This window comes from Rhea pennata, chromosome 2 (assembly GCF_028389875.1).
Source record: "Rhea pennata isolate bPtePen1 chromosome 2, bPtePen1.pri, whole genome shotgun sequence".
Taxonomy (NCBI): domain Eukaryota; kingdom Metazoa; phylum Chordata; class Aves; order Rheiformes; family Rheidae; genus Rhea; species Rhea pennata.
Genome location: NC_084664.1, coordinates 50,783,999 through 50,807,963, shown reverse-complemented (window position 1 = coordinate 50,807,963; position 23,965 = coordinate 50,783,999). Strand labels below are relative to the sequence as shown.

The 23,965-nt window shown below is 36.0% G+C and overlaps 2 protein-coding genes across 6 annotated transcripts in view; one reads left to right on the top strand and one right to left on the bottom strand.

Moving 5' to 3' along the window:
- Positions 1-23,965, top strand: part of UBP1 (upstream binding protein 1) — a 39,180-nt gene that overhangs the window by 9,308 nt on the left and 5,907 nt on the right. The window contains exons 2-11 of one of the 3 annotated variants that reach the window (XM_062569475.1): positions 3,079-3,230; positions 7,676-7,752; positions 10,390-10,495; positions 11,081-11,187; positions 12,755-12,907; positions 13,064-13,174; positions 13,719-13,826; positions 20,617-20,720; positions 21,570-21,624; positions 21,801-21,891. In XM_062569475.1, the coding sequence (XP_062425459.1) occupies positions 3,079-3,230; positions 7,676-7,752; positions 10,390-10,495; positions 11,081-11,187; positions 12,755-12,907; positions 13,064-13,174; positions 13,719-13,826; positions 20,617-20,720; positions 21,570-21,624; positions 21,801-21,891 (1,064 nt within the window). Of the gene's footprint in view, positions 1-3,078; positions 3,231-7,675; positions 7,753-10,389; positions 10,496-11,080; positions 11,188-12,754; positions 12,908-13,063; positions 13,175-13,718; positions 13,827-20,616; positions 20,721-21,569; positions 21,625-21,797; positions 21,892-23,965 lie in introns of all 3 variants that reach the window. The other 2 variants (XM_062569474.1, XM_062569476.1) reach the window with 2 other exon arrangements.
- The window catches only part of FBXL2 (F-box and leucine rich repeat protein 2), a 61,932-nt gene continuing 59,713 nt past the window's right edge, over positions 21,747-23,965 (bottom strand). For all 3 annotated transcript variants that reach the window (XR_009957613.1, XR_009957616.1, XR_009957615.1), the window contains one exon: positions 21,747-22,246. The gene's annotated coding sequence lies outside the window, so the exon portion shown is untranslated. The remainder of the gene's footprint in view (positions 22,247-23,965) is intronic.

The window sequence follows — 23,965 nt, the reverse complement described above, 5'->3', positions numbered from 1 at the left end:
AATGGGCTTCACTCATTACGTCTGCCCCTCAAGTTAGTTTTGGCAATACGAGGGTTTCAATATAGGAAGATTTTTTCATCGCTGGTTTGCTACTACCCTATGTTGTGTACGTGCAGCTGTGTGTTGGGCTGTGCTGTAAAATAACAGAGATCCAACATAGCTCCACAAAATATTTTGGAGGGGAAAGTAGGGAGGGCAGCAGGCTATGTGGCAGGAATTTCTTATGCCAGTGTTGCCAGAAAACCTCTTGCATTGATGAACTGTAGGCTCAGGGGTATCAAATAAAAACTAGTCTTCCTCTGATGCTGTTGAACTGTAATTGAAGGGTAGACCATTTGCTCTATTAAAGCTTCACTATAGAAAGTCAGAAGAGATGCCTCACTTTTCTTTGAGAGGGGTCAATAGTTTTAAATCAGCTAACATTTTTTCAGTACTAACACTTAAAAAACTTAATTTGAAATACTGTTTTGACTTTAATTGCCTGCAACTTTTGTCTGTTTTTAGGTGAGAATACATGTGTATGTTTAAATGTGAAAACGCTAATGTTTCATTCTGTATGAGTGAACAAAACTAAATGTTATTTAAGTGGTATTTATTTAAAAATGGCATAGAAAGGAGTTGTAAATTATAGTAGTGCCCAGAAGACTATTTCTTTAATAACTCATACTTTTAGCTGGGAAAATATATGAAGATTCTTACAGTTGCCTTTTGCAGTTTGCTAGAGCATTTTTTGGGATGATGACATTTAAGAACATGCAATATACTGTCTTCACAACTTGACTGTAGAATTGAGGAGCTGGATGTTTCCCCCCCCCCCCCCCCCACCCGCCCTGGCAGTTAGTCATTACTGTTTTGTACGTCTTAGAAAAAGCAGGTATAAAGCTGGCTAAATTGTTCTTCCCTTTGTATTTGTTGGCCTCCAATGCCATGACTATTAATTTAGCTAGTTCAATCACTGTGCATGTTCTTAAACTAGAACAGATGCATATTTGTTTGTATATCATGGATAGAAAATGAAGACTTAAAAGATTTGCTTTATATTTAGGTAAAAGACTTTATAGTTTGTGTGTTACCTTTGAAAGAAACTAAGAGGTTTAGGGAAAGCAAGTAATGTAGAACTTCATCGAGAATTATGGGATGTTTTGCATACTTTCCTTATTGCACTTCTGCTCCTATGTGTGTGTGTTAAACATTGTAATTGTTTCCATGTTCCTTCAGTTTTAAAGTTCCTCTTCATAGAAACAGTGGCTAGTGTTTTATGTGCCCAAGCATGTTATAAGCATGGGTTTATAGTGTTGAAATCACATCTTGGGACAGTACTTTCCCCCTGCAGAAGAAGGGCTTGTCGCAGTGCCCTTTCTTGCGTAGGGTGTGACATGACGTGCTGGGCTGCCCTCTGCTCTGACTGCCTTCAGACTGACATCAGGGCCTGCAGCATCTGCTTGTGCCTTCTGAGTCATCCTGGAGGAGCTGAGGAGTAGCGCTCTGATCTCTTGTGAAATCTTCTGGTCCTGCCTCTGTATCTGATGTTCCTTTTGTCTATATATATAAACTCTTGTTTCAGGAGCGTTTGCTTCTCACATCTGGAAATTGCACGTTATCTTCCTCCGTAGGAGGTTAAAGTATACAAACTCCTCTGGGCTCCAGGTTGGGGCCCTAGCGTCACAAATTGCTAAGTTTGATTCAGCAGGCTTGTACTGTGTATTTGGGCTGCTTCCTGCCTTTGCCTGCTTTCATACTTGTTAGTAACATCTCCTGGGGTTTCCTCCTTGTGGAAAGAGGCCTGTTTGGGTCGTGGGGTTTGTTTTGTTTTGTTTTTCTAGTTTTAATTTCTACTTCTTGAGAGAGCCTGTAAGGTATAGGATGACTTCTTAAATTTTTCACTGTTCAGAAGCATTTTATCTTTCATGTCAATACAGCTTCTCCCGGGTAACTGGGAGGTGGTATATGGTGTGGCTGGTCTCATCAGCACTGTATACAGCTTATGCTCTGAAAGAATAGTTGGGATAAACCAGGCCCACTAGCAGGTACACTCTCCAAATCTAATAAGTAAGACAAATAAAACACAGAAATGTCAGTTGGAATTTCACTTTTAAAATTGATTATTGCTGTTTTTTTCTATATATGAGCTGGAAATTACAAGAACAGTTACAGAAATCTGTTTAAAAACATATTCTCACAGAAATTAGGAATTTTACTTCAAAAATCTTAGGAATGTAAAGAGTAAATAGCTGTGCAATAGATATAAGACATAATTTTAATGCATTTTGTAAAATAATTCTATGGTTGTGATTAATGCAAGAGAGAAAAACATGAAAGAGATGCAAGTTTAGATTAAAAAACTGAACCAACAGGTGTGAGGCAGTGTGGCTAGTCAGAAAGAAATCTTCAGTTTAGAAGCAAAGAAAGCAGAAAATAATGTTGTTTGTGGTGAAGCTGCTTTTCTTACCTCTGGCTGTGGAATGCCTAGATTGCTCTTTACTATTCTGAAACTTTACAATTCTAAAACTTTTCCTATCATTTTCTTCCATATATGAACAAATCTTGGCATATATACTTTCCATAACTTAATGTTTTGTGAGGTTCCTGCTCAATTGTTTTTATCCTGTTCAGTACGCGAAAGCCTAATAACAGGGTTGAAAAATCTTCAGTGTCAAGAGAATTCATGGGTTAGATGTAATTATTTTGAATGAGGAGAAAGATTTTTACAGCATAACTAATTTAATTTGGGGAGTATCATTTCAAGGAATAAAAGTACACATATTGCTGCTATCAGCTGCGTTATGTTAGGCAAGTAAGTGAAATGTTAAGCATAAACTGCATTTTTCGGTGGAGACCTGAGATAAAGCTGAAGTTTTCAGAGGATCAGTACAACTTTGTTGCCTGCTTAGCTCCATCAGCATTGTTGACGTATTCTAGCCTAAAGTCTTGGTGGATACCACTCAGATTGGTTTTACTAATGAATTTGGGGCAACAAAATTCTGTATGTATTCTACTGTGGGTTTTTTACATAACATGTAACTTTTTTAATCTTGAAGCAAAACAGCCTCACCAAGTTTTTGTTTTTGTTTTTTTCAGTGATGTTTTGGCACTGCCTATTTTCAAACAGGAAGATTCCAGCCTTCCACCAGAAAATGAGCCCAAACATCCGCCCTTTCAGTATGTTATGTGTGCTGCAACATCTCCGGCAGTAAAATTACATGATGAAACTCTTACATACTTGAATCAAGGTTGGTATGCATGTATTGCAGGCTTAACTATAGTGCATGTAGCTTACTGAATATTAGGATAACTAAGTTGTAGTAATAATAGAGAAGTAGTGATCTCTTCAAGAAATAAGAAATCTTCTGAAATACTGAAGAAAGAAAATGCTGATTGGTGAGAGATTTGGGTATTGAGTTGTTTATCAGTATTTCTCAGGCTTTGGATGTTCAAAAATAAATTTTCTCTCTCTTTTTTTTGGTGGAATAAAAGGTAGTGTATGTGTTCAGATGTGTTCTAGTTCTAGAAGACTATTATGCTGCAAGTTTAAAAGTGGCATTACTTCATATTTTGCTACTTATAGGTACATCTAAAATAAATACATGTCAAAAATGATTTTGGATGTCTTGCTAGTAGTTTTGCTTTGTTCATTTGTGAGACTTGCAGGTGTAGTCTGTTACTGCCTCCCATTCTTCCTTTTATAGTCTACTGTTCTTTTTTCTGCCCTCTTTCCCTCTCCCACCCCCGCCCTGGCCAAAAAGCCAGCAGAGCATGTTTTTAAGAATATAAAACTGTCTCAAGTCTAGGAAGGAAAATGCAACAGCTTCAGATAGTAATAACTGCTTAAAATGTAAGACTGCTTTTGCATTCCTGTTCAAACTTGGTCGATAATAGGAAGTTACTTGGATGATATTTGTATAAAATGGTTTGGGTGGGGTGTTTGTCTGGAAACTACAGAAATGTACTGAAAGTCAACATATCAACTTCTAGTCAAAAAGTTTGTCTCACAAGGTAGCCCGTTGTAATGCAGCTCTCTGAAAACAGCTACAGACAGATCTTGTGTTTGAAACATAAGCATGAGTGCAGCTACCTTTGCAGTCTCTGCACATTTTTTCACTTTTGTCTCTGTGTTGCTGGAAGTAAACTAGATAGTTCTCTCTTGTGAGCTTGCTGTTTTTTCTTGTAGCTTGTGGTTGATTGACATGAAAATACCATTTCCTTTCTGCCTGCCCCCTACACTTGCATAAGGCTGTGACTGCTGAGTAAAATAATCTGAATGTAGTCATTGCTGAGTTGTAGAACCCCACTCATCTCTGGAAATGGCACTGGTGTCTTGAATTTAGTCAGCTAATATTCTGAGCTTAAATCAAAAATACTGTTGCATCTTGCATTTTTTGTTCCATGCTGATTTCCTTTTTATACATTTCTTTTTCCAGACTTGAGCACTTTAAGAACACTAGTTCTAATCTTTTTTTCCCTTTTGTTTGTGGATGTGGACCCAAAATCTCTCAGTAGAGAGATGGCCCACTCTGATGAAATTAAAAGAAACAGTCTTGGCAGCACAGTCCATTAAAAAAAAATATGTACACAATTTCTTTTCCATATCTATTGTGTTTTTGTAACAATTCAATTTTTCCAAATCATATGTTCCTCTGAGCAGTCTACTATTTCAGTGTGCAGTGTGAGGATACAGCTTAAAATACATGTTGGCATTTTTTTTTCTTGCTCTTTGAGTTATTTAACTTACAATTAATTGATTGCATTATAGAATTGATGTATATATTTTATGTGTGTGTTGTGTTGATAATCTGTTCTTTGTGCTCAAGTTGGAAATGCTTTTGGTAGTTTGAGCTTCTGGTGATGAATTTCTAGCGCTTGAAGGTCTTTAACTGTGTGCCAAGTCCCAAAATCTATGTGAGCAATTTGCATTTAATTTAGTATTGGTATGATGACAAAGCGTCATTTTCAGCTTTCCACCTGGATAAGGTCATTGAGTGCTTCGTCATGTTGCATTCAGTCTTTGTAAATACGCCTTAAGCATTATTAGACTTTTCTATTGAGAAAAACTTCCATTTTTCAGGTGATTATTAGTGTCTTACAAACATATGATTGCATAATTCAGCTCTCTGCTTGAGTCAGGTTTACTCTCCCACCTCCCCCCCCCCCCCAAAAAAAAAAAAAAAAAAAATTTTTGTGCCCTGTGTGCTCTAGGCAGGAGAAGTACAATTGCAGCAGAATGCCAGCCCAGCAAGATGCTTTGCACTGTCTTCACAGCTTTAAACTCTGCAGAAGTATACTTTGTGTCAGGATAAAGTCTCCCTAACCAAACACGAAGCTTGAAGTTTTGCTCAGTGTGCTGGAGAACCAGCATAAATTTGCAAACTCAAGGGAAAATGTGCTTGTTATCTGGATTCTGAGAAGAGCTTGCTATTTGAGTAGCTCTGTATGAAATTATTGTAATTGTTTCATCTGGCCTTGAAAATCTCTTTTATATTAATTTATACCAGATCTATTTTGCAAAATTGTTTTGCTCTTTCTCAGTATATTAGGTAACTTTTCCTGATGTTGAAAAATTATGTATTGCTATACCTTTTTTCAAATGAATGTGAAAACAGTCATCCAACTTCCCTTTTGTTTTAGTGCTTGAGAAAGAAAGATACATTTGCTGCCTAGGTTAAGGTATTTTCCTAATAATTTCTCTGTTAGCTGTTAGTACAAATCCTGTATACATTCACATAATTCTGTGATATAACATCTTTGGTACTAAAGCGGGTTTAAAGTGGGGATAGAAATAGTTCCTGTTCTGGCAACTTGTGTTGCAGTTTATAACTGAGTTGTGCTGATACAGATATTTGTGTAATGAGTTGGATTAAGTCCTCTAAAAAAGTACTGATTTTAATCCTGGTTACTTCAGTTATCTGTGTTATAGTGCAGCCCTAGTATCAGGCTGTGTCTTGTCTTAAAGCATTTCAAGAGGATTGTAAGTAGGGGGCACCATAGAGAGCTGATACCCTGTTTATTTTTGTCAGCATTTGTCTTAGTATACTGGATTAGGAATACCAGAATTCTGCAAAGGGCATGTTTGCCCTAAGTCTGTTGAGCTGTGACATCTTCTAAGTGAATGCTTAGGTAAGCCCTGACTTTGTCCCCTCTGTCAAAAGATATTTTAATTGGCACAGCTCATATTTCTAATATGTCTAATATTTTAAGAGATTAGGTTTTCAGCTGAGGTTCATTTGAGTAAATTAGATCTTGAAGTGATGATGGGTGGTTGTTCCGGGATTTCCAGAGTTTTTAGCATGTTTAAGATCTGTTAAATGAGTCCATTAGGTGGTTTATCAGTTGCAGGACAGTGTTTTAAGCTGGTGCTGTTCATCTGGATGCATGTCCTCAGAAAAATGAAGTTGTATGGAAGAGACTTCTAATGGGGAAACATTTTTAGATTTGTCAGTATGTCTAGGCCAGTGGTTCTGTGAAGATAAAGAGGATACTACAGTTGAGTCTTAAACAGCAGAAAATCCAAGAAAGAGTAGAGAAAATAGCACATATACAAGACTCAGTATAGAGATTATTAAAACCAGTGCTGTAGTGCTTTTCATGCTTTCTGAGCAGGTACATGTTCAAAATTAGAGAACAGAAGGTAGCTCGCCAGGCTGTTTTTGTATTTTTACTGAGTCTGGTAGTCCTGATTTTCTTCATCAAATTCTCATTCTTATATACCATTTGGTACCTATGAAAGGTTAGTAGCAATTGTTGAGCGAATAATCAGAAAGGTTTCTTTTTCTTTTTTTCCTCTTTCAAAATAGCAGTAAAAGGGAACAGAGAAATATTTGCAGAAGTTTTATTATTAGGACTAGATTAAAAAAAAATCTTCATGATATGGTTATGTCCATTTGGACTTATATATTATATCTCAGTGTGAGCAGAATAATGCTGGTAACTGAACAAATCTTACTAACAGGAAAATTGCTCTGTCCTGTTAAATATAAGCAGAAATGATCAGCTGCTTCAGAACTGTGTATGTCCTACTCAGCTGCTCTGGGTACATTTGATTTTTATGTATCAGTATAGTTCTTTACTCCTGCTGGAGTAAAGAAGGCCTGTATAAGTGTAGCTTATATACATATAAAATTATGTATACATATATATACATAAATGTACTAATTTTGTCTAATTAAATATGGTAACTAACTTTCTTTAAGTCTTTATTTCTGAAATCATTGCCTAAAAATCATACAAAGCCAGCAGATACTTGACAAAATTAAACACGGGAGAATAGTATGAGTTGTTTGTATGAATGGTATAAAAACTCACAGTCAGCATTGTTTCACAGGACGAGTTTCTGGTTCTTTGTATGTTGCCTTGTATTAGTATTAAAAATAAAAGAACTGAACTTTTAAGATTATATTTTTTCAGAAATAAATGGCTGTAGAAACAAGTACATTTTACACTGCAAGTAAAATGCAATACTTATGTTTTGGAAGTATCTGTAGTTTTAAAGGGGCCAAAAGTTTTGCTTCATTGTTGCACTGACTCCTGTGCTGTGTTGTTATAAAAATCTCTTAAACATGAGTTTCAGGTACTGAAATTCATGTGTGTTGGATATAACCCAAAAGCTAATCTGGATGTGTTGAACACAAGATGGCTTTGTGCTTTGACTGTTCTACTGATATGACTCTTTTTCTCTTCAAAGGTCAGTCCTATGAAATACGGATGCTAGATAACCGGAAAGCTGGAGACATACCAGAGATCAATGGAAAATTGGTGAAGGTGACCTGAAGTTCTCTAGATAGTGTTACTAACAAAGCTCTACTGGTTGCATAGGGAAACAGTAGTTTTTAACGTTTCATTATACTCTGATTCATGGAGGTGGGTGGGAAAAAGTGACTAGCTGATCTGACCAATAAAGAAAATGGGCACAGTGGAACCTAATGCTTAGTTTTGTTGTTTTATTTCAGGTTTACTACCAATTAAAAGAATGTACATGTATGCATGTCCCCATTTATGAATGGGTTCATTTCATGTAACTTTAGATAACTAAAGGTGAGATAATCACTTTGTGTACCATTTATGAGGTCTACAGTCTGATCTGTTTTAAGATGAGATAAATCTCCCCTGAACGTGCCCATTTCTTTCTGCTCAGTAAGGTTTTGCTGACAGCCGTGACCTCAAGTTTAGATATCTAAAGTTAGGTGAGATAGCTCTAATCTAGAGACTGCACATTTCGTAAAGTTTTTTTTTTTCCTGCTCTCATTAGATACTTGTTCAGAATGACTGTTGACTGATATAGTAAAATATGGATACATCTGAATATGAATACCCAAGAGAGTACACTCTTGTATACGTGTATGAAAGAATTATTTCATGCACAGTTTAATAATCTCATTTTCTAAAGACTGTGTCCAGCCTCTTCTGAGCCATCTTGTTTTCCCTTTTCCAAGGGATTAGAAGATGTGGAAGGAAGCTAGAGATTAATTTAGGAAGAAGTGGAGCTATTGTGAGCACGTTTTTATAGGTGTCATGGAAGACACATGGAGACAGCCTGTAGTTTTGCGGCCGTGGAATATTGGCACATAGAAGATGTCCACAGGAAAACAGACCCTTCCAATTCTGCTGCTCATTGAACAGTTTGCTCCAAGGAGGAATTCCTGTCCCTAATGGCAGATTCATCTCCTTAGGTTTTAATGTTTAATGTTAGCAGGGGGTTCTGTGGATCTGAGGTACTGAACTTGGTGTAAGAATGAGGCATACTGAAAAACATCCACTTTAGCAGACAAATTATTAAAAGACTTACTGATGAAGAAAAAAATGGATTTTTCTCTTAAATATCTGAGAATTTTATCAGATGTTCAGAAAAATCGTATTCATATTTTGTATGGATGAAGAAGGAAAAAAATCAATTAAAATTACTTTTATAGTTCTACTAAAAATACATCAGCACATTGTGCCTCTGGGAGACTGAGTCCTTATGTGACAACTTTTGGCTGTATCAGTTATGTAATGTGGCTGGCTGGTATAGCCCTGTGTCTTTCTTTTGTTTATCTGTTGGGCGCATGTTCAGAGATAATTTCAGGAAATATTAACACATGTAAACCTGGGATTTATGAGCTCTGCAATTAAAACTTTATTACCTGGCCTGCTGACTTGCTGTTGTGGTAAACGTGTTGTTATTTTGCCCCTTTGTGTACAATTCCCTTACAGCTCTGAGGAATCTCTTGGCTTTGTTTTTATTGGTTGGTTTATCAGTGAGGAGCCAGCTAGTAGGTAGAATAGGACAAAACAATGTAAAAATTGAAAAAAAAAAATCGTAGTGTAGCAAGGTATTGTAGCGTAGCATCAAGGAACTTTTCATTTCAAACAGTTAAATACTGTAATCCCAGTACTTTAAGAAACAAGTTATTTCCTGTTGCTGGAAGTGGCTGCAGATATTTCAAGTTCCAAACATGCTAAACAGTTCGCAGTGAAAAAGGCAAAGGGTGGGTGTATGAGCACATACAGTTTAAAAGCTCTTAGAAAAAAAACTGAGGAAATTAATCCATCTTGAAGAGACATTTAATTTAAAAGTTGTGATTTTGAGGTGGGGGGGCGGGACATTTTTAATGTTGTTATTACAAGTAATACTATAGACTAATGAGAAGAAACAAGACCTTTAAAATTTTTGTATACGTTTTATTCATTCAGTAATAGTTCATGTATATTTTTTTTCCTCTCTGTAATAAATTACTTTGTATGTGCATTCATTTAGCAGGGTAAAAACATTTCTTTCTTACAACTCTAAGAGCAGAATTGTAGCAGAGCTGGTCACAAACATGGGTATTGTTGGATAATTGCTGCTAGCTGAAAAGTTAATGGTGTCCTTGTATTTTAGATGAATGTTTCAGCTAGAATAGTTGGGATATTTTGCAACATATTTTTATTACTTCTTACTATTAATTGAAATCATAGATTTGTTGTAAATATGTTTACTAGGAAGGGATTTTTTATGGACTTTATTTCTTAAAAGATTTACGATAATTCACAAAATTTCTGATGAAAAAAATGTCAAACTGTATTCACTGCCTGTCTGAATAAATGAAGTCTTTTGTGTTTGTTTTCTAAAGCAAACCTTCTTTTTGCCTACACAGTCTTGACACTGTGCTGTCAGTCTTACTCTGTTGACCTTTAGCATATTCAGTAAGATGTAATTTCCTTTTGCATTTTTGCCATGTTTTCAAACATCTGCTGTTCAGTTCTATATCTGTGTTTTAGAATGTTTTGGAATACCAGTGGTTGCCAAGTTTTTTGCTGTAAATATGTTTTTATCAGTAGTATGGCTATTTTGGAATGTTTTAGTGCCTTATCTTCAGGCTGTTTTTTAGCATGTGGTAACTTTATGGCTCATCTGTTGCTTATTTCCTTCTTTGTTAGAGCATTATAAGAGTTGTGTTCCATGACAGAAGGTTGCAATATACAGAGCACCAGCAATTAGAAGGTTGGAAGTGGAACCGCCCTGGGGACAGGCTTCTTGACTTAGGTATAATTGTTTGAATCTGTTGGGCATTATATAAAATTCAGATTCCAAGTTTAAATAGCTTATGGTCACATTTATGCTAGGGTTGATGACAAAACCACAAACAAGTTTCTGTGTGCCACTTTGTCATAGTGGGTATTTCAGATATAAATGTTCTTACCATTTTCAGATCCCTGTAAAACTCTTAGTACGCTCTGCAGAAGTAAGATAGCACTGTGCTATTTTCATTTAGTGTTTGTTTTAATTTTGATTACTAACTGTTACAGTAATTAGGAGAGCACAATTAACATTGCAAAATCTTGTAGATTGTGGAAATTGCACCAACACAGTTGCTTTATTTTGTAACTCTGTCATTTTTGTGAATGGAAACAAGGAGGAGATTAAAAAAACAACAACAAAAATCAAAACTTAACACTTTGTGTGCTGAGTTTGTGTCTCACCTGAGAAACTGTTAACTTGCTTATTATTAGGTCAAACCACCAAAAGCCCCGCTTTCCTCCACTTACTTGTGATTGCTGATGGTAATCTTAAATTTCTTGTGTTTTCTTGGAACGTGCTTATTTTAAAATGTGTACTTCTTTTATGTAGATATTCCAATGTCTGTTGGTGTCATTGATATCAAGACGAATCCAAGCCAGCTCAATGCAGTTGAATTTTTGTGGGATCCAACAAAATGTACATCTGCTTTTATTCAGGTTTGAAACTTTACTTGACTGAGTATCTATATATTTGGTGTCTTTCCGGTCATGAACAGTGGTACATCTACACTGTAAAGTTTCTCAGTCTTTTGAGTTAGCCTTTAAATACTAGTACTCTAAGAAACACAGGACTATAACAATTGTTATTTCTCTAAGGATTCCTAGTTTGCTTTTCACCTTTATTTGAGTTTATAAAGGCAACTTTTAAAAGCAATCTAAATAAAAGGTTTTTGAAATGCTCTTTGAAGAGAGCTAAAGTGATTAAAATACATAATCATACCTATAAATAAAATTAATATATTCCTCTAAATAACTGTCATTGTTCCAGTATTTCAGTTGAGACCTGCTCCCCTAGTGGTGTTTCAGCAGTGGCTTGACTTGCCTATGCAAAATGGAACTTAATGTGCTACAAATAGTGGTTTTAGATCACATTTTCAAAAGAAGATTCTTATTTTATCAGTATGTTTGTTTGTAGTAGGCTTTTTTTTTTTTTTTTTTTTTTTTTATGTTCGGGAGAATTGAACATGTTTTCTTCAAAAATTGTTTACATAGAATACTCAGTTTTGCATTGGAATTTTTTGCTTATTTTTATTTAGATCTTTTGTGTTTATTATGAGGTAGCATTGATTCTTACTCAGGCTGCCAAAATGATTTTTATTTATTTTTTTAATACACTTTAGAGGAAGTGACAACAGACTGACTGAAAATGAAACGGATTCCTATTATGCAAGCTGTGATTCACCTCTCTTAAACACTAGAGAACACAATATAGCAGCACTAATTACTATGCTTAAAGCTTCACATCCCAGCCTGTGGTTCTCTGCTGTTGCTCATAGCCATGGAAAATAAAAAGATAATACTGTTGTTCCTGGGAGTGTGAAGTACGCTGCTGTTCATGGCACATAGCTTGCTTGATATTCCAGCAGCAAGCAAAAGCTGGGAACACTGTTCAGTGAGATTCATTAGAATTCTCTGTTACACTTCCCCCCCTCCCCCCATTAGGTGCCTTCTAGGGGTATTTCTAGGTTAGAAACCCAAAGTCCAGCATGATGTAGTGTCCACTGACTTTTATAGGAAGTTCGACATTAAACATTGGAAAATGCCCTGCTTTACTGGAAGTTAAAAACTCTTCCAGTCAGTGAGCTTATATTATTTTGGTAGTATTTATTACAAGTAAGTCTGAAATTTATTCTAGCTATAACGCATTGGACAATAGTATCTTGAAAAAGCTTTTACTATTCTCCTGATAGATATTGTTGTCATCCACATGTAGTTACCCTGAGACTCTGTAGGAGAGCTTTTCACAGCAGGTTTTCATTTAATAAGAATCTAAAATGACTTCAGGTTTTTGGAGACTGTTTGTTTTGGATTTATTTTACACGTGGACAGAAAAATAAATGAAGCATTCATTTGTTATGCGGCTTTGTCCTTGGACAGGTTGGATGATTTGTTACTTCTCTTTAGATGATATAGATGATTTTATTAACGCATATTTAAGCATATAAGACATCTGTCTGGTATGCATTTGAGAGTGTTTTGTTGATGGTGATGTTTTTTTTTTCAGGTACATTGTATCAGCACTGAATTTACCCCTCGTAAACATGGAGGAGAGAAAGGAGTTCCTTTTCGGATTCAGGTTGACACTTTTAAGCAGACTGAAAATGGAGAATATACCGATCACCTGCATTCAGCCAGTTGTCAAATCAAAGTTTTTAAGGTAACTGTAGGAAAAAGATCCTTAATAAATCCCTCAAAATCTCTTACAAAGATGGGAGACATCTTTTTATTACTGCTTGACTTCTGAGATCAGATTAGAACTGTAAAGTTATCTTCTACCTACTGTTTTGTTCATGTACCTGTTCATTTTTTTTAGCCAAAAGGAGCAGACAGGAAACAGAAAACAGACAGAGAAAAGATGGAAAAGCGAACTGCACATGAAAAAGAAAAGTATCAACCTTCGTATGACACCACAATTCTCACAGAGGTAACAAAATGGAATTGCATCTATTTAATGAGGAAAAAATACATAGATACAACATACTATTTTAACTACAGTCTTAGAAGGGTTGGGGGAGAATTAGAGTTTTATACAAAGGTAGGCTTTTTATTTGAAAAATATATCCAATAAAAACAACATTAAATTTTAAGATTCTGTTTAGTAAACTTCATTTAGATACTCAGTAGATGCTTGCATTAAAACACACTAAGGTTGAACACTATTTGATTGTACTGAACCCTACAGCAAGTCTTACGGTACAGATCTAAAAACCTTGCAGCTTAAAGAAAAGGGAAAAAAAAGAAGAGGGGGGAAATCTAGAATTATCTACCAAATTTGAGCTTCAAACTGTATTTTTTGGAGATAATGAATTTAAGGCCAGAGCCTCAGTAGGTTTTTACATTTTCTTTTTATTTAAACATCAGTGAGTTCTATACAGTTTTCTAAAGATTTCAAGTTTTTAAAAGGCTTTTAGATCTTTCCTCACTGTATAATGAAAAGAAATTGATCCAAATCTTTGGTGTTTGTCCAGATGAGGCTTGAGCCTATAATTGAAGATGCAGTTGAACATGAGCAGAAAAAGTCCAGCAAGCGGACTTTGCCAGCAGACTACGGTGATTCTCTGGCAAAGCGAGGCAGTGTAAGGGACTTCTGCTTACCTTTTCATTGTGCAAGATACCTTGTGCAGTGTTAGATATAGGAGAAACTTCCATTATATAAAGTAAAAATATTTTGATTGCTGTGGTTTAATTTTATTCATGTTTATGTATGCCAATTACTCCATGTTTGTGTTTAGCAAAGGAATGCTTCCTAAATCTAACACGTAAGATAAATTGTTTCAGAGGGACTGTGTAACTTTTCAAGGTCGAGAGCTTTCAGTTTATGCGACTTTAAATGAAATAGCTTTTTGCTTTCCTTTATGTTTGTAATTAGTGGCAATAAGAAGAACAACATCTAGTAGAAGTGTTTTGTCCCATATTTCTACTTGCATTCAATGTAACTTTCCATGTGCATCAGTAAGTTTAAAATATACTGTTGCGGATAGTTGTTTATTAGCTACTGCTGTTCATTTAGCTGTCTACATACTGTGCTCCAAGCAGCTTTAACACAGTTCAGAACAGTCAGCACATCTTTACAGCCTGGGGGTGCTAACCCTGCGCCGTCCCTTTAAATGAAACTAACTGATACCTGCACACTTTTCCTCTCAAGAGTTAGCAATTCAGATTACCAAAATGCTGTTTGAGGTGAATATCAAGACCTTAGCATTTTTTAGATAAGAAATAATCCTGCATCATCATCTTGGCCTGTTGAAGTGTATATTTCAATCAGACTATAAATGTATAGTCTGATTGTGGAAGATAATTATTTGACTTTGTTATTTGAACAGGCATATTGCGTTCACAGTTCTTTCACAACAGTCCTTAGGCAATGACTGCCTTACTCTTGTCCCTCAGACATGATTTTGTTTGCATTGCGATCTATTAAAGTGATGTGTAGGGTTTAGGATATAAAATTCTTACATATCTGCCTTTTCTTTGTTTATGAAGCATGTAATGGGGGAGGGGCGAGAGGGAAGCAAGCAGCGTTAAGATGAATTCTTCTTCCGAGGAATTTGTTTTCCTCCCTGAAAGTAAGCATTGGGCTATCTGAATTTAGTGTGTAATCTTCTTGGTGTGTGGTGATGTTTTTGTTTGTGTGTGTGTTGCTTTTTTTTTTTTTTTTTTTTTTTAAGATAAACCTTTATATCTTTTATTTCTGTACCAGATGGCCCTATGGGGAAATACAGACAGGAAAAAATGGGATTTTATCACTTACATAGCATTGCCCTTCTAATATTTGAAGAAACGTTTGGAAGTGGTCATTGGAAGGATTTTTACACCTCTCCCCTTCCTTTCTGTTGTTACTTGTACTGAAGAGAATGATTATAAGACAAATAACAGAAAAGACACTTTATAAAGATGTAATAAATCCCTTGTCCAGAATAAGACAAACTACAGCTAAATGATACCTGAAATTTGTCTAACCTGTTCATAAAATCCTCCAAAAATGGAGACTCAAAAACCTGTAGAAATCTCTTGACATACTAATCTTCTATGAATAAGAGCATTACTTCAGCCGTAGCGAAGAAGAATTGAGTGACAACATGTAGTGGCAGACAGACGCCTATCTAAAAGAATAAAAAGGAGGATTATTTCTTCACTGCTTCCTTCTTACAAAATATTCTTGCCTTGCTTAAGGCTTTGCCTCTCTTGAGCTTTGAGCATCCTGATTGTCTCAGGTTTTTCTTTGTGCAGATAATGCTTTCTGATCAGACATGATCATGCTTGGTTTTTCTCCTCTGAATTCTCTGTGGTGATCCATGTGCTTCTTAAAACTGAGCACAGTACAACAGCTGGAGCTTTACTAGCTCCAAGTGAATTGGAAGGATTGCCAGGCATGACTGTCATGATGCTGTATCTATATGTCAAGATTGCTTGCTTCCCCTGTAACATTGTCATACTATTGACACACATTTGAACTGGAATTAACTAGGTCCCACAGGTTATTTTGAACTAATAGCTACCTACCTCTTTACATTCTCTAATTGTGCAGTTGACTATTCCTATTTTGCACTTGCCCTTAATAAAATCCTGTATTCAGATTATTTGTTCAGTTGGTCAATATCATTTTGAATTTTCGTTCTGTATTATGAAATGCTCTCAGCCTTGCTCTTTGATATCATCTGATTTAACACATGGTCTATTCCAACACAGTGATGATTTTTGTCATTACCAAAATTATTAAAAAGCACCAGACCCATGAAAGATAACATGAAACACTACTTTTGCTGTATTCATACTGAAACCTTTGTAATCATTATACATTGTTTAAGTACTATTTTTAAGCAAGCCGTATACTCAACTTAGTTGTTTGAAATGGAAAAAGACCGTCTGTTCTACAGCTTGAAGGCCAGTTCATCAGACTTTTGCTCTTGTTCTCAGGCCTGCTTTTTCTTGGGGGCCCTGTAGATGGAGACAGGGAACACACTGCAGGATGGATAAATATTTCTACTTAGAGCAATTCTGTCTTTGGAGACCCATCTTCCCATCCAGTAAATCTGAAGGTTTGGATGTCTCAGACTTACCTTGTATGTACAGATCAAAGGGATGGATGTGCGGTGCCACCTGCCGTCAGGGAGGGGCTTGGACATAAAACCTGAAGTCATGTTTCCCTAGCTGATGAACAAGAATCAGCACTGTTTCACATACTATGTCTTTGTATATGAAGAATCTTACACTGCACGTGCTGTAGGGACTGTGGTTCCGTTACAGAAGAAAAACAAACTTGCCTGAAGTCTGTTTTTCTTAAAAAATGTGTGCTGGCTGTTAGTTTAGTATATGCTGCTTCCTAGCTGTTCAGGAATGTTTTTGGATATCTTTTCAGGAATTCCAGAAGTTTAGGTTGAGCCTAAATCTTATTTTTTCAATTTGGGTATTACCTTTGTCCTACACCTAACCTGGGCTGTGTTTTTGTTCCTTGCCTGTTGTATCTAATTCTGTATGTTGGCCTTTTTATTTTGCCCTATAAGCTTTTGCTATCCGGGTTGCTAGATATTGCTAACGTTTCTTTTTTCTGTATGATTTCTTCCAGCTCACCTACGATCTGATTTGGACAAATTGGTCTCTTACAATGGTTCCTTCAGGAAAAGTTGAATCTATAATCTTTTCTTTCCAATTTAATTCCTCTGGGATTCTAACATAATTGAAGGAAGTTTTTTGAAGCTTGATTTCTCAAAGGTCATTCTGTTCTTCTCCTATCTTTTCCTAAGAATCAGGATTTTTTTTTTCAAGTTACCATCACCCAATTAGTGTTCTGTCTTTTCCTTCTCATCCATTTTGATATGGAAGCCAACTAGAAAAGCTTTTCCATTATTCCTTCACTTGACGTTTCAGTTTTGTGCATTCCCCAAACTTTCCACAGTGTTTATCTCAGTATTTTCCTTACAGATAGATGCATAGTTAAACTATGCATTAATAGTGTCTTGTGGTCTGGAGGTCTGACTTTTTAATAGGGATAATAACCTATGGGCTTAACACTATGTTCTGGACCTCGCAGTTAATGTTTACATACAGATGATCTTCCAGGGGAAGTCTTATGAAAGAGGCACCCTTTTTTAATCTCTTTCAGATGTACAGAAAACAGCTTTTCTCAGGAAATAAAAAAGTTACTTCTTTGTAAAAGCAAATGAATTGGTATCGTGATAGTGAATACAAAAAAAACCCCTTTTTTTGTATTCAGTACTTGTTTGATTGGTGTGTTAGTCTTGTCCTTTATGTCATGAGCCAGAACGTGTAAAGTACAATTTGATTAAGCTTGGTCAAACTGGTATTCTTTCACAGCTACAGCTGATTATAGGACACAGATGGAAGTGTGTTCAGAATAATTAAGTCTGAACAGATATTTTTTGCTTTGGCCAAGTACGACTGAAGTTCCTTGGGGACAAGAACTCTATATTTTCTAGGTTTCTTGACAAAGCTCTGTGTTATGTGTAATCAAATTGCTGACCTATTCTCTAACTCTAAAGATGATGCTGTGTGCTGAAGTATGATGAACATATTTTGGAGAACAATCTAGATTTTTTTCCTTTTTTAAATCTTGATTTGATATTTGAATATAGTGTTGAGTTTTCAGCAAAGTTTAACATTATTCTCTTTTAAAGCATGAAGCACTCTGGGCAGAGTTGAGTATTTTGGAAGTCTTGAAAGGCTAGGCACATTCTGAGTTTGAATACTATGTATCCTGGAGTCTGAAAAATCTTATTTCAAAGAATTATTTTCTACATGCCTTTTTAACTCAGTAAAACCAGTGGTCAACACTTTATAACTTCATTTGTGTCCCACACAGATGAATGTGAAAGATCTAAAAATAAAATAATTGTCTCCTTTTTAAAGATTAAACAGTGTTCAGAAATTAAGGCATAATTTCTGGAGCACTTTTTTTATCAGTTGTATTGCATCAGAGTATTAGTAATGGAGGAAGAGCTCAGAAATAGCCTGTTGCAAATTCACCAGTATATGTTCATAGTTCTTTGCAGGAAAACATGTAATTCCAGTCTGTCTTCTGTTCTCTGATGGCCCTTTACCCAGTTAGATGATTCCCTGCAGCACAGTGATACTGTTCTCTTAAGCTTATGACTGTTGGCCTGGGACTTGTTGTTAATGTCATTAGCTTGTTCAGTGTCTTTGGCTAACTCAGTGTGGGCTTAAGAATGTAAGAAATATCCTGCTGGGTCAGAATAAAGATCTCTACAGTCCAGTGCTCTGTCCCTTGCAGTGGCAACGGCGGCTCTCATTGGGGAGAGCGTGCAAGTCGTGCCGCTTTCGGCAGTCCGTTTCCCTTGTGTTCCCCCAGTACCCCACACTGTCGCACAGGGATGTTGCAAGGCATGATCCTGCGCAGTCTTTCTAGTGGCTATCAGGGGATTTGTTGCCCAGGAATTTGTGTAATCCTTTTTCTGAGCCTGATTGCTTTACAAAGTGTGGGATAGTTGTACATGTAGGTGATTCTGAAAGTGCAAGTATATCAGTTAAATTGTTAGAACATATTGAAGAATATGTTCTATAGCAATTATTCTAACCCTTTTTTTCTGAAGCTAGGCTTTTTCTGTTCCTCAGAGCTTTCAGAATTAAGTACTTCAGTGCTAAAATACACTTTTTTTCCCTCCAGAATCTTTAAGAGAGAATAAGAGAGAATTGAGCCAATGTACATGTTGCCATATTCACCTTTAATTTTATTACCTCATATTATAAGGAATAGAGATTCATTCAAATTTATATCATCATATGAAGATACTAATAGGAGTGAAAGCAGCACAAAAACTTTGGGGGGGGGAACTGGTTGAGTGTTTCTTTTTTTTTTTTTTTTTTCTTAATAACTGATTCAGGCTTGTTGGGTAGTTAACAATTTTTTTGGAAGACCAGACAAGGTAGGAAGTGCATTTGCAGGAGCGAAATGGTTACTGGATTTAGGTTGGACTTTTGGGGGGTTTTTTTGTTTGTTTGTTTTTTCCCCGAAATGCTTCAAATATGCCCTTTCTTATGTTTAAGCTCCAGAGTTCTGTCAAGAACTTTAGCTTGGTCTGGAGGACAGAAACATTAACTGCAGTACACGCCTTGAGAATGGCTTTTTGGTATCAATACATTCTTCTCTGCCTGTGAATGTAAATATACATTGAACAGAATGCTTTAATGGAATAAGAGTTGAAGGTGCAACAGCTTGCATCTGTGTCTCCAGATAAATGTTTTTCATTAATATTTGTGGAGAGAATCTCAGAAAAATAAAGAAATTTAAGTTCACTTTTAAAATGTTTCAGAAGAACAAAGCTAGCATTATTATGTTGAACTTCTATTTTAAAACTATGGTTTTAGTGCACATAAATAGGGAATGAAGACCTATTTGTGTCACCTGTTGCGATAAAAAATTTTTGAGGTATTGACTTGAGAAGCATCAGATGGAAATACACAAAATAACACTGGAACAGCGGTTAACACTGAAGGTCACAAAAGAGCAGCTTTGTGTGAATGGTACTGTCGATAGTCTTAAGTGGCTTTGACTACCTAATTGACAGGAGTGTCTATGCAGCGATTAGCAAAAATACTGATTTAAACAGAACCTGGGGCAAAGATTCTTCCTGTCCGTTTGTCTTTGCGTATGCCAAAGTCTGGTTTTGGTGTGTGTTTTCTTTAAGGCTTTAAAATATTTGCCGTGGTATTGGAAATACTAAAAGCTAGTGTCATTCTGAAGGGCTTTTATTGTGGTGATTAAAAAAAAAAAAATCCAAAAAAGACTTGAGCAGATGAGACAGCTGACTCATCATATAGCTGTGAGGACTCAAATTTGTATATAAAAATTCCAGTTTAGCAAGCTGTTTAGAGACTGCAGTACATTTAGCATCATTTTAGTACTGCAGTAAATGGTAAAACCACAACATTTCTACTGCAAAGTCTGTTTATATTTTAATACAATTGCTACCTGGGCAGATATATTACATTTATCAGCAATTTGAAATCTAGCTTCACAGGTTTGACTCATTGTTGCTGAATACCAGTTGTCAAGCCATGATACCTGTGGTTTAAACAGTCTCTTCATGTAAAGATGAAGAAAGTTCTTCAGAGTAATCTGTACAGGTCTTTGATAAGTTTCATCACTTCCACTTTCATTGTGTTAACAGAAGACAATAAGGATAGTTTTTTTGAAGGAACAAGATAAAAACAGAATTGATTTTTACCTAGAGTACCTGCATGGAACATGGGGTGGAGGGAATCTTGATTTGGAATCACAAATCAAAATTCTATGTTGGAAAAAACCCTGAGTTTAAGCAAAAGAACTATACAACAAAGTAAAAAATACATTGTCAAGGGGAACTTACAGTTTTATTTTTTTATCTTCAGTGCTCACCATGGCCTGATACTCCTACAACTTTTGTAAACAATAGTCCTACCCCTGCTCCAACTTTTACCTCTGCTCAACATAGTACCTACAGTGTCCCGGACAGGTAAGTTGCTCTTCTGTAGCCCAATTTAAGATAACATTTTAAAATCCAGCTTATTAAAAAATTCTTTTAAAGTAAATCTGGAAGCTTGCAACTAATTTCTAGTTCTACTGGGGAATGAGAGCTAGATCAATGTTTTGACTTGCATATTTATTTTAGAGTCTGACCCTTGCATCAAGTGATTCAATTATGTAGTAACTTCTTCCCCCCCCCCCCCCCCCCCCCCCAATGCCATTTTTCTTTCTCACTATTCACTGGAAACTTTTTGTCTTGTCCTTTGGTGTATGGCAAATGTTATACCTTTTAGGTATTCTAATTTAGTCCTTATCAGTGTATGAAAACGATATTGCTTCTTCCAGTAAGCACACATTTACGCTGTTAATTTAATTTGTAAGGGATTTCCCCACACACACACAAGAATAATTTTTAGAAGCTTTTTTAACAGATACTGTATAGGTAGAAACATTTTGTATTAAGACACTAAAAAAACTCCTGCAGTTAAAGCTGGGTGATCAGTGGATTTGTAGTGGTATTGTCTGGCCTAGGTACTTTTCTTTCGTGTGCCTTGTGTTTCGGTCACGATTTATTTTCAAGACAGATAACTGACCATGTATCTTTCCATGAGTGTTGGTAAAACTGCTTCTCCAACTGATAAGGAATAGGAACCAGATGACTTTCAATGTTTCTCTTTATTTTTAAATTTACTAAGTTTCTCCCTATGTGATGTTTGTCTTTGAATGGAGACATTTCTTGTTTTGGGAATTTCACATTATCTTTCAGTAAGCTTGAGTATTGAGTCTTCATAGGACTATAATAATACTATTTTCTTTTTCTCTGTCTGTCTCTCTGTAGCAATTCTTCCTCCCCAAATCATCAAGGAGATGGAACCTCTCAAGGGTCTGGAGATGTAAGTGTTTGTTCTCTGATATCACTGCATTTGCACAAAGGCTTATATTTGTTTCAGTACACTTGATTTATACCTACCTTAATATTAATGTGTATCGAGGAAAAGTGCTTAACTGCGTGAGATTTTTCTTCTTTTAATACTCAAGTTATTATATCCAACCTTGTTTCTTACAGCAGCTTCATCCTTCAGCCACAATCCAGGAAACTCAACAATGGTTACTCAAACATAGATTCTCTACCTATACAAGGCTTTTTTCAAATTTCTCAGGTATATATAATTTAATTTTCTATTTATGCTTTTTTTTGGGGGGGTGAACATGCAAGTTTAGTGTGGGAAAATATTCTGTAAAAGCGTCATTATAGAATCAGTATTTACGGTAACTTTTTAATTTGCTTGTTAGAAGTTCAGTTTGCATTGGAAGATGCCTTATTCTAGTTGCCTTTTGTGCAAATTGACTCTGATACCCAAAAGTGAAGGTAGGTTCTTTTCTCCTGGTGATGACTCATAAATTCATTTTAACCTTGATTAGTCACTTGATAAAAATGAACGAATTTGGTGAGTCAGAGAAGCAGACCATATGCTTTGGTATGCTGTTTCCTAGTGGCAGCCAGTATATGGTGATCTGAAAAAAAGTGCAAGAAATCGGTCACTAGGTAGTTGTAGAGTATTTACTATCTTCCCCATGTTAGATCTTTTCTTAGGAGTTAGATTTAATTATAGCATATAAAAGTTTCATCCCTTCCAAACTCTGAAGCTCTGGATAGTCTTCAAAGTCACAGAAACGACAAATTCTTTTCTGTAGTGAATTCTGCTTTAAGGAAGGAACAAGCTTCAAAAGAAGAAGAAAGTTTTGGGGTTTTTTTGGTTTTTTTTTAATCTACATTTATGTCTAATTTTTTTTCATTTCAAAAGATTGTCCACTTGCTCTTTCCTAAATGTGTATCAGTGTAGTTTCCAGTATAGGTAGGTAAGCAAGAATGGCAACAGATGCAGCATCTGGAGATAGGCATTGCCTTTCGCTTTGTTAATCGTCCGTGTAACTAACTGGGTGAAGGGTGGGATGGCACCTTAGGCAGCTGAGGGAGCACAGGCCCTTCTCAGTTCTTTGTGGTCACACGTGAGGGAGAGAATCTGATGAATAAATAACTCTGTCGTGCTCAGCCTCCTAGCTTAGCCCATATGCGCATCTTTCACAAGTCCCGCTGTACCAGGCCATTGCCAGCGGTTGAGATCATGTTCCTCCAGCTTGATCTTACACGGTCTGCAGCCTGCCTATGAAGTAGGGGTTCTCAGAAGTGGCATTCTTGAAATCCCTAAGACTTACTTAAAGCTTTGTCTTTTCTGTAGTTATTTCTATTTGCAGCTGCCTAAATGCTTTCTGCTGTTTCACAAAGTTTGTACTTCCTAGCAGAAGACAGCTTTCCTAGTAAACTTTAGTATGAAATTTCTGACACGGAGCCTTTGAAAACTTTTTAACAAATTCTTCTTCTTCTTGCTGTGATCATAGGCATCTAATTAATCTATTTCTTTTGAAACAAGAGGTGTAGCTTTTGTTATATTCTCTCATATATATATATATATATATATACATACACATATATATATATATACACACACACATACACACACACACACATATATAGTACTTAAAGGGTTATGACAAATTTTTATAGCTTGCTTTTACCCATAACTTCCCAGATCTTTCATAAATATTTTTTTCTGTCCTTCCACTTGTCTATCACAGTAACTGATTTTTCAAACTGTTTTTTACTTTATTGACACCTAGGCCACTTCTAAGACACATATTTCTTTTCATTTCATCTTTAGATCTGCTTAGTATCATTTTATTGAAGCTTCTTTTTCTAAAGTTAATTTCCTGGGAAGCAGTTGTTTTCACAGATCACAGTTATTCCCAGCTTCATTAAAAAAAATATATATACGTGTGTGTGTGTGTGTATGTGTGCGTACATATATATATACATGTATACACACACACACACACATATATATATATATGTATATATGTACGCGCACACAGACACACAGTTTCTGGACAGAAGTATCCCACAAGTTTGATCCACTCCATAGGCTGCTGATCTACTGGTTTGACAATGCTGGCTTAGTTAATGCAAACCTTCAGCAGTATCTTCTAAAGACTGCAATGTAATAACTTTAGCATGTGCAGGGTATGATATATTAACTGAATGCCTGTCGTGATTCAGTTTGGAGTCCTTGCTAAAATACGCTAACCTGCGTGTCGTTTAAAACTTCAGGTCGTGTAAGCCATCCTCTGGATACAGAACAGTCATTTGAATCTACTAAAATTGTGTGTCTTGCAGAT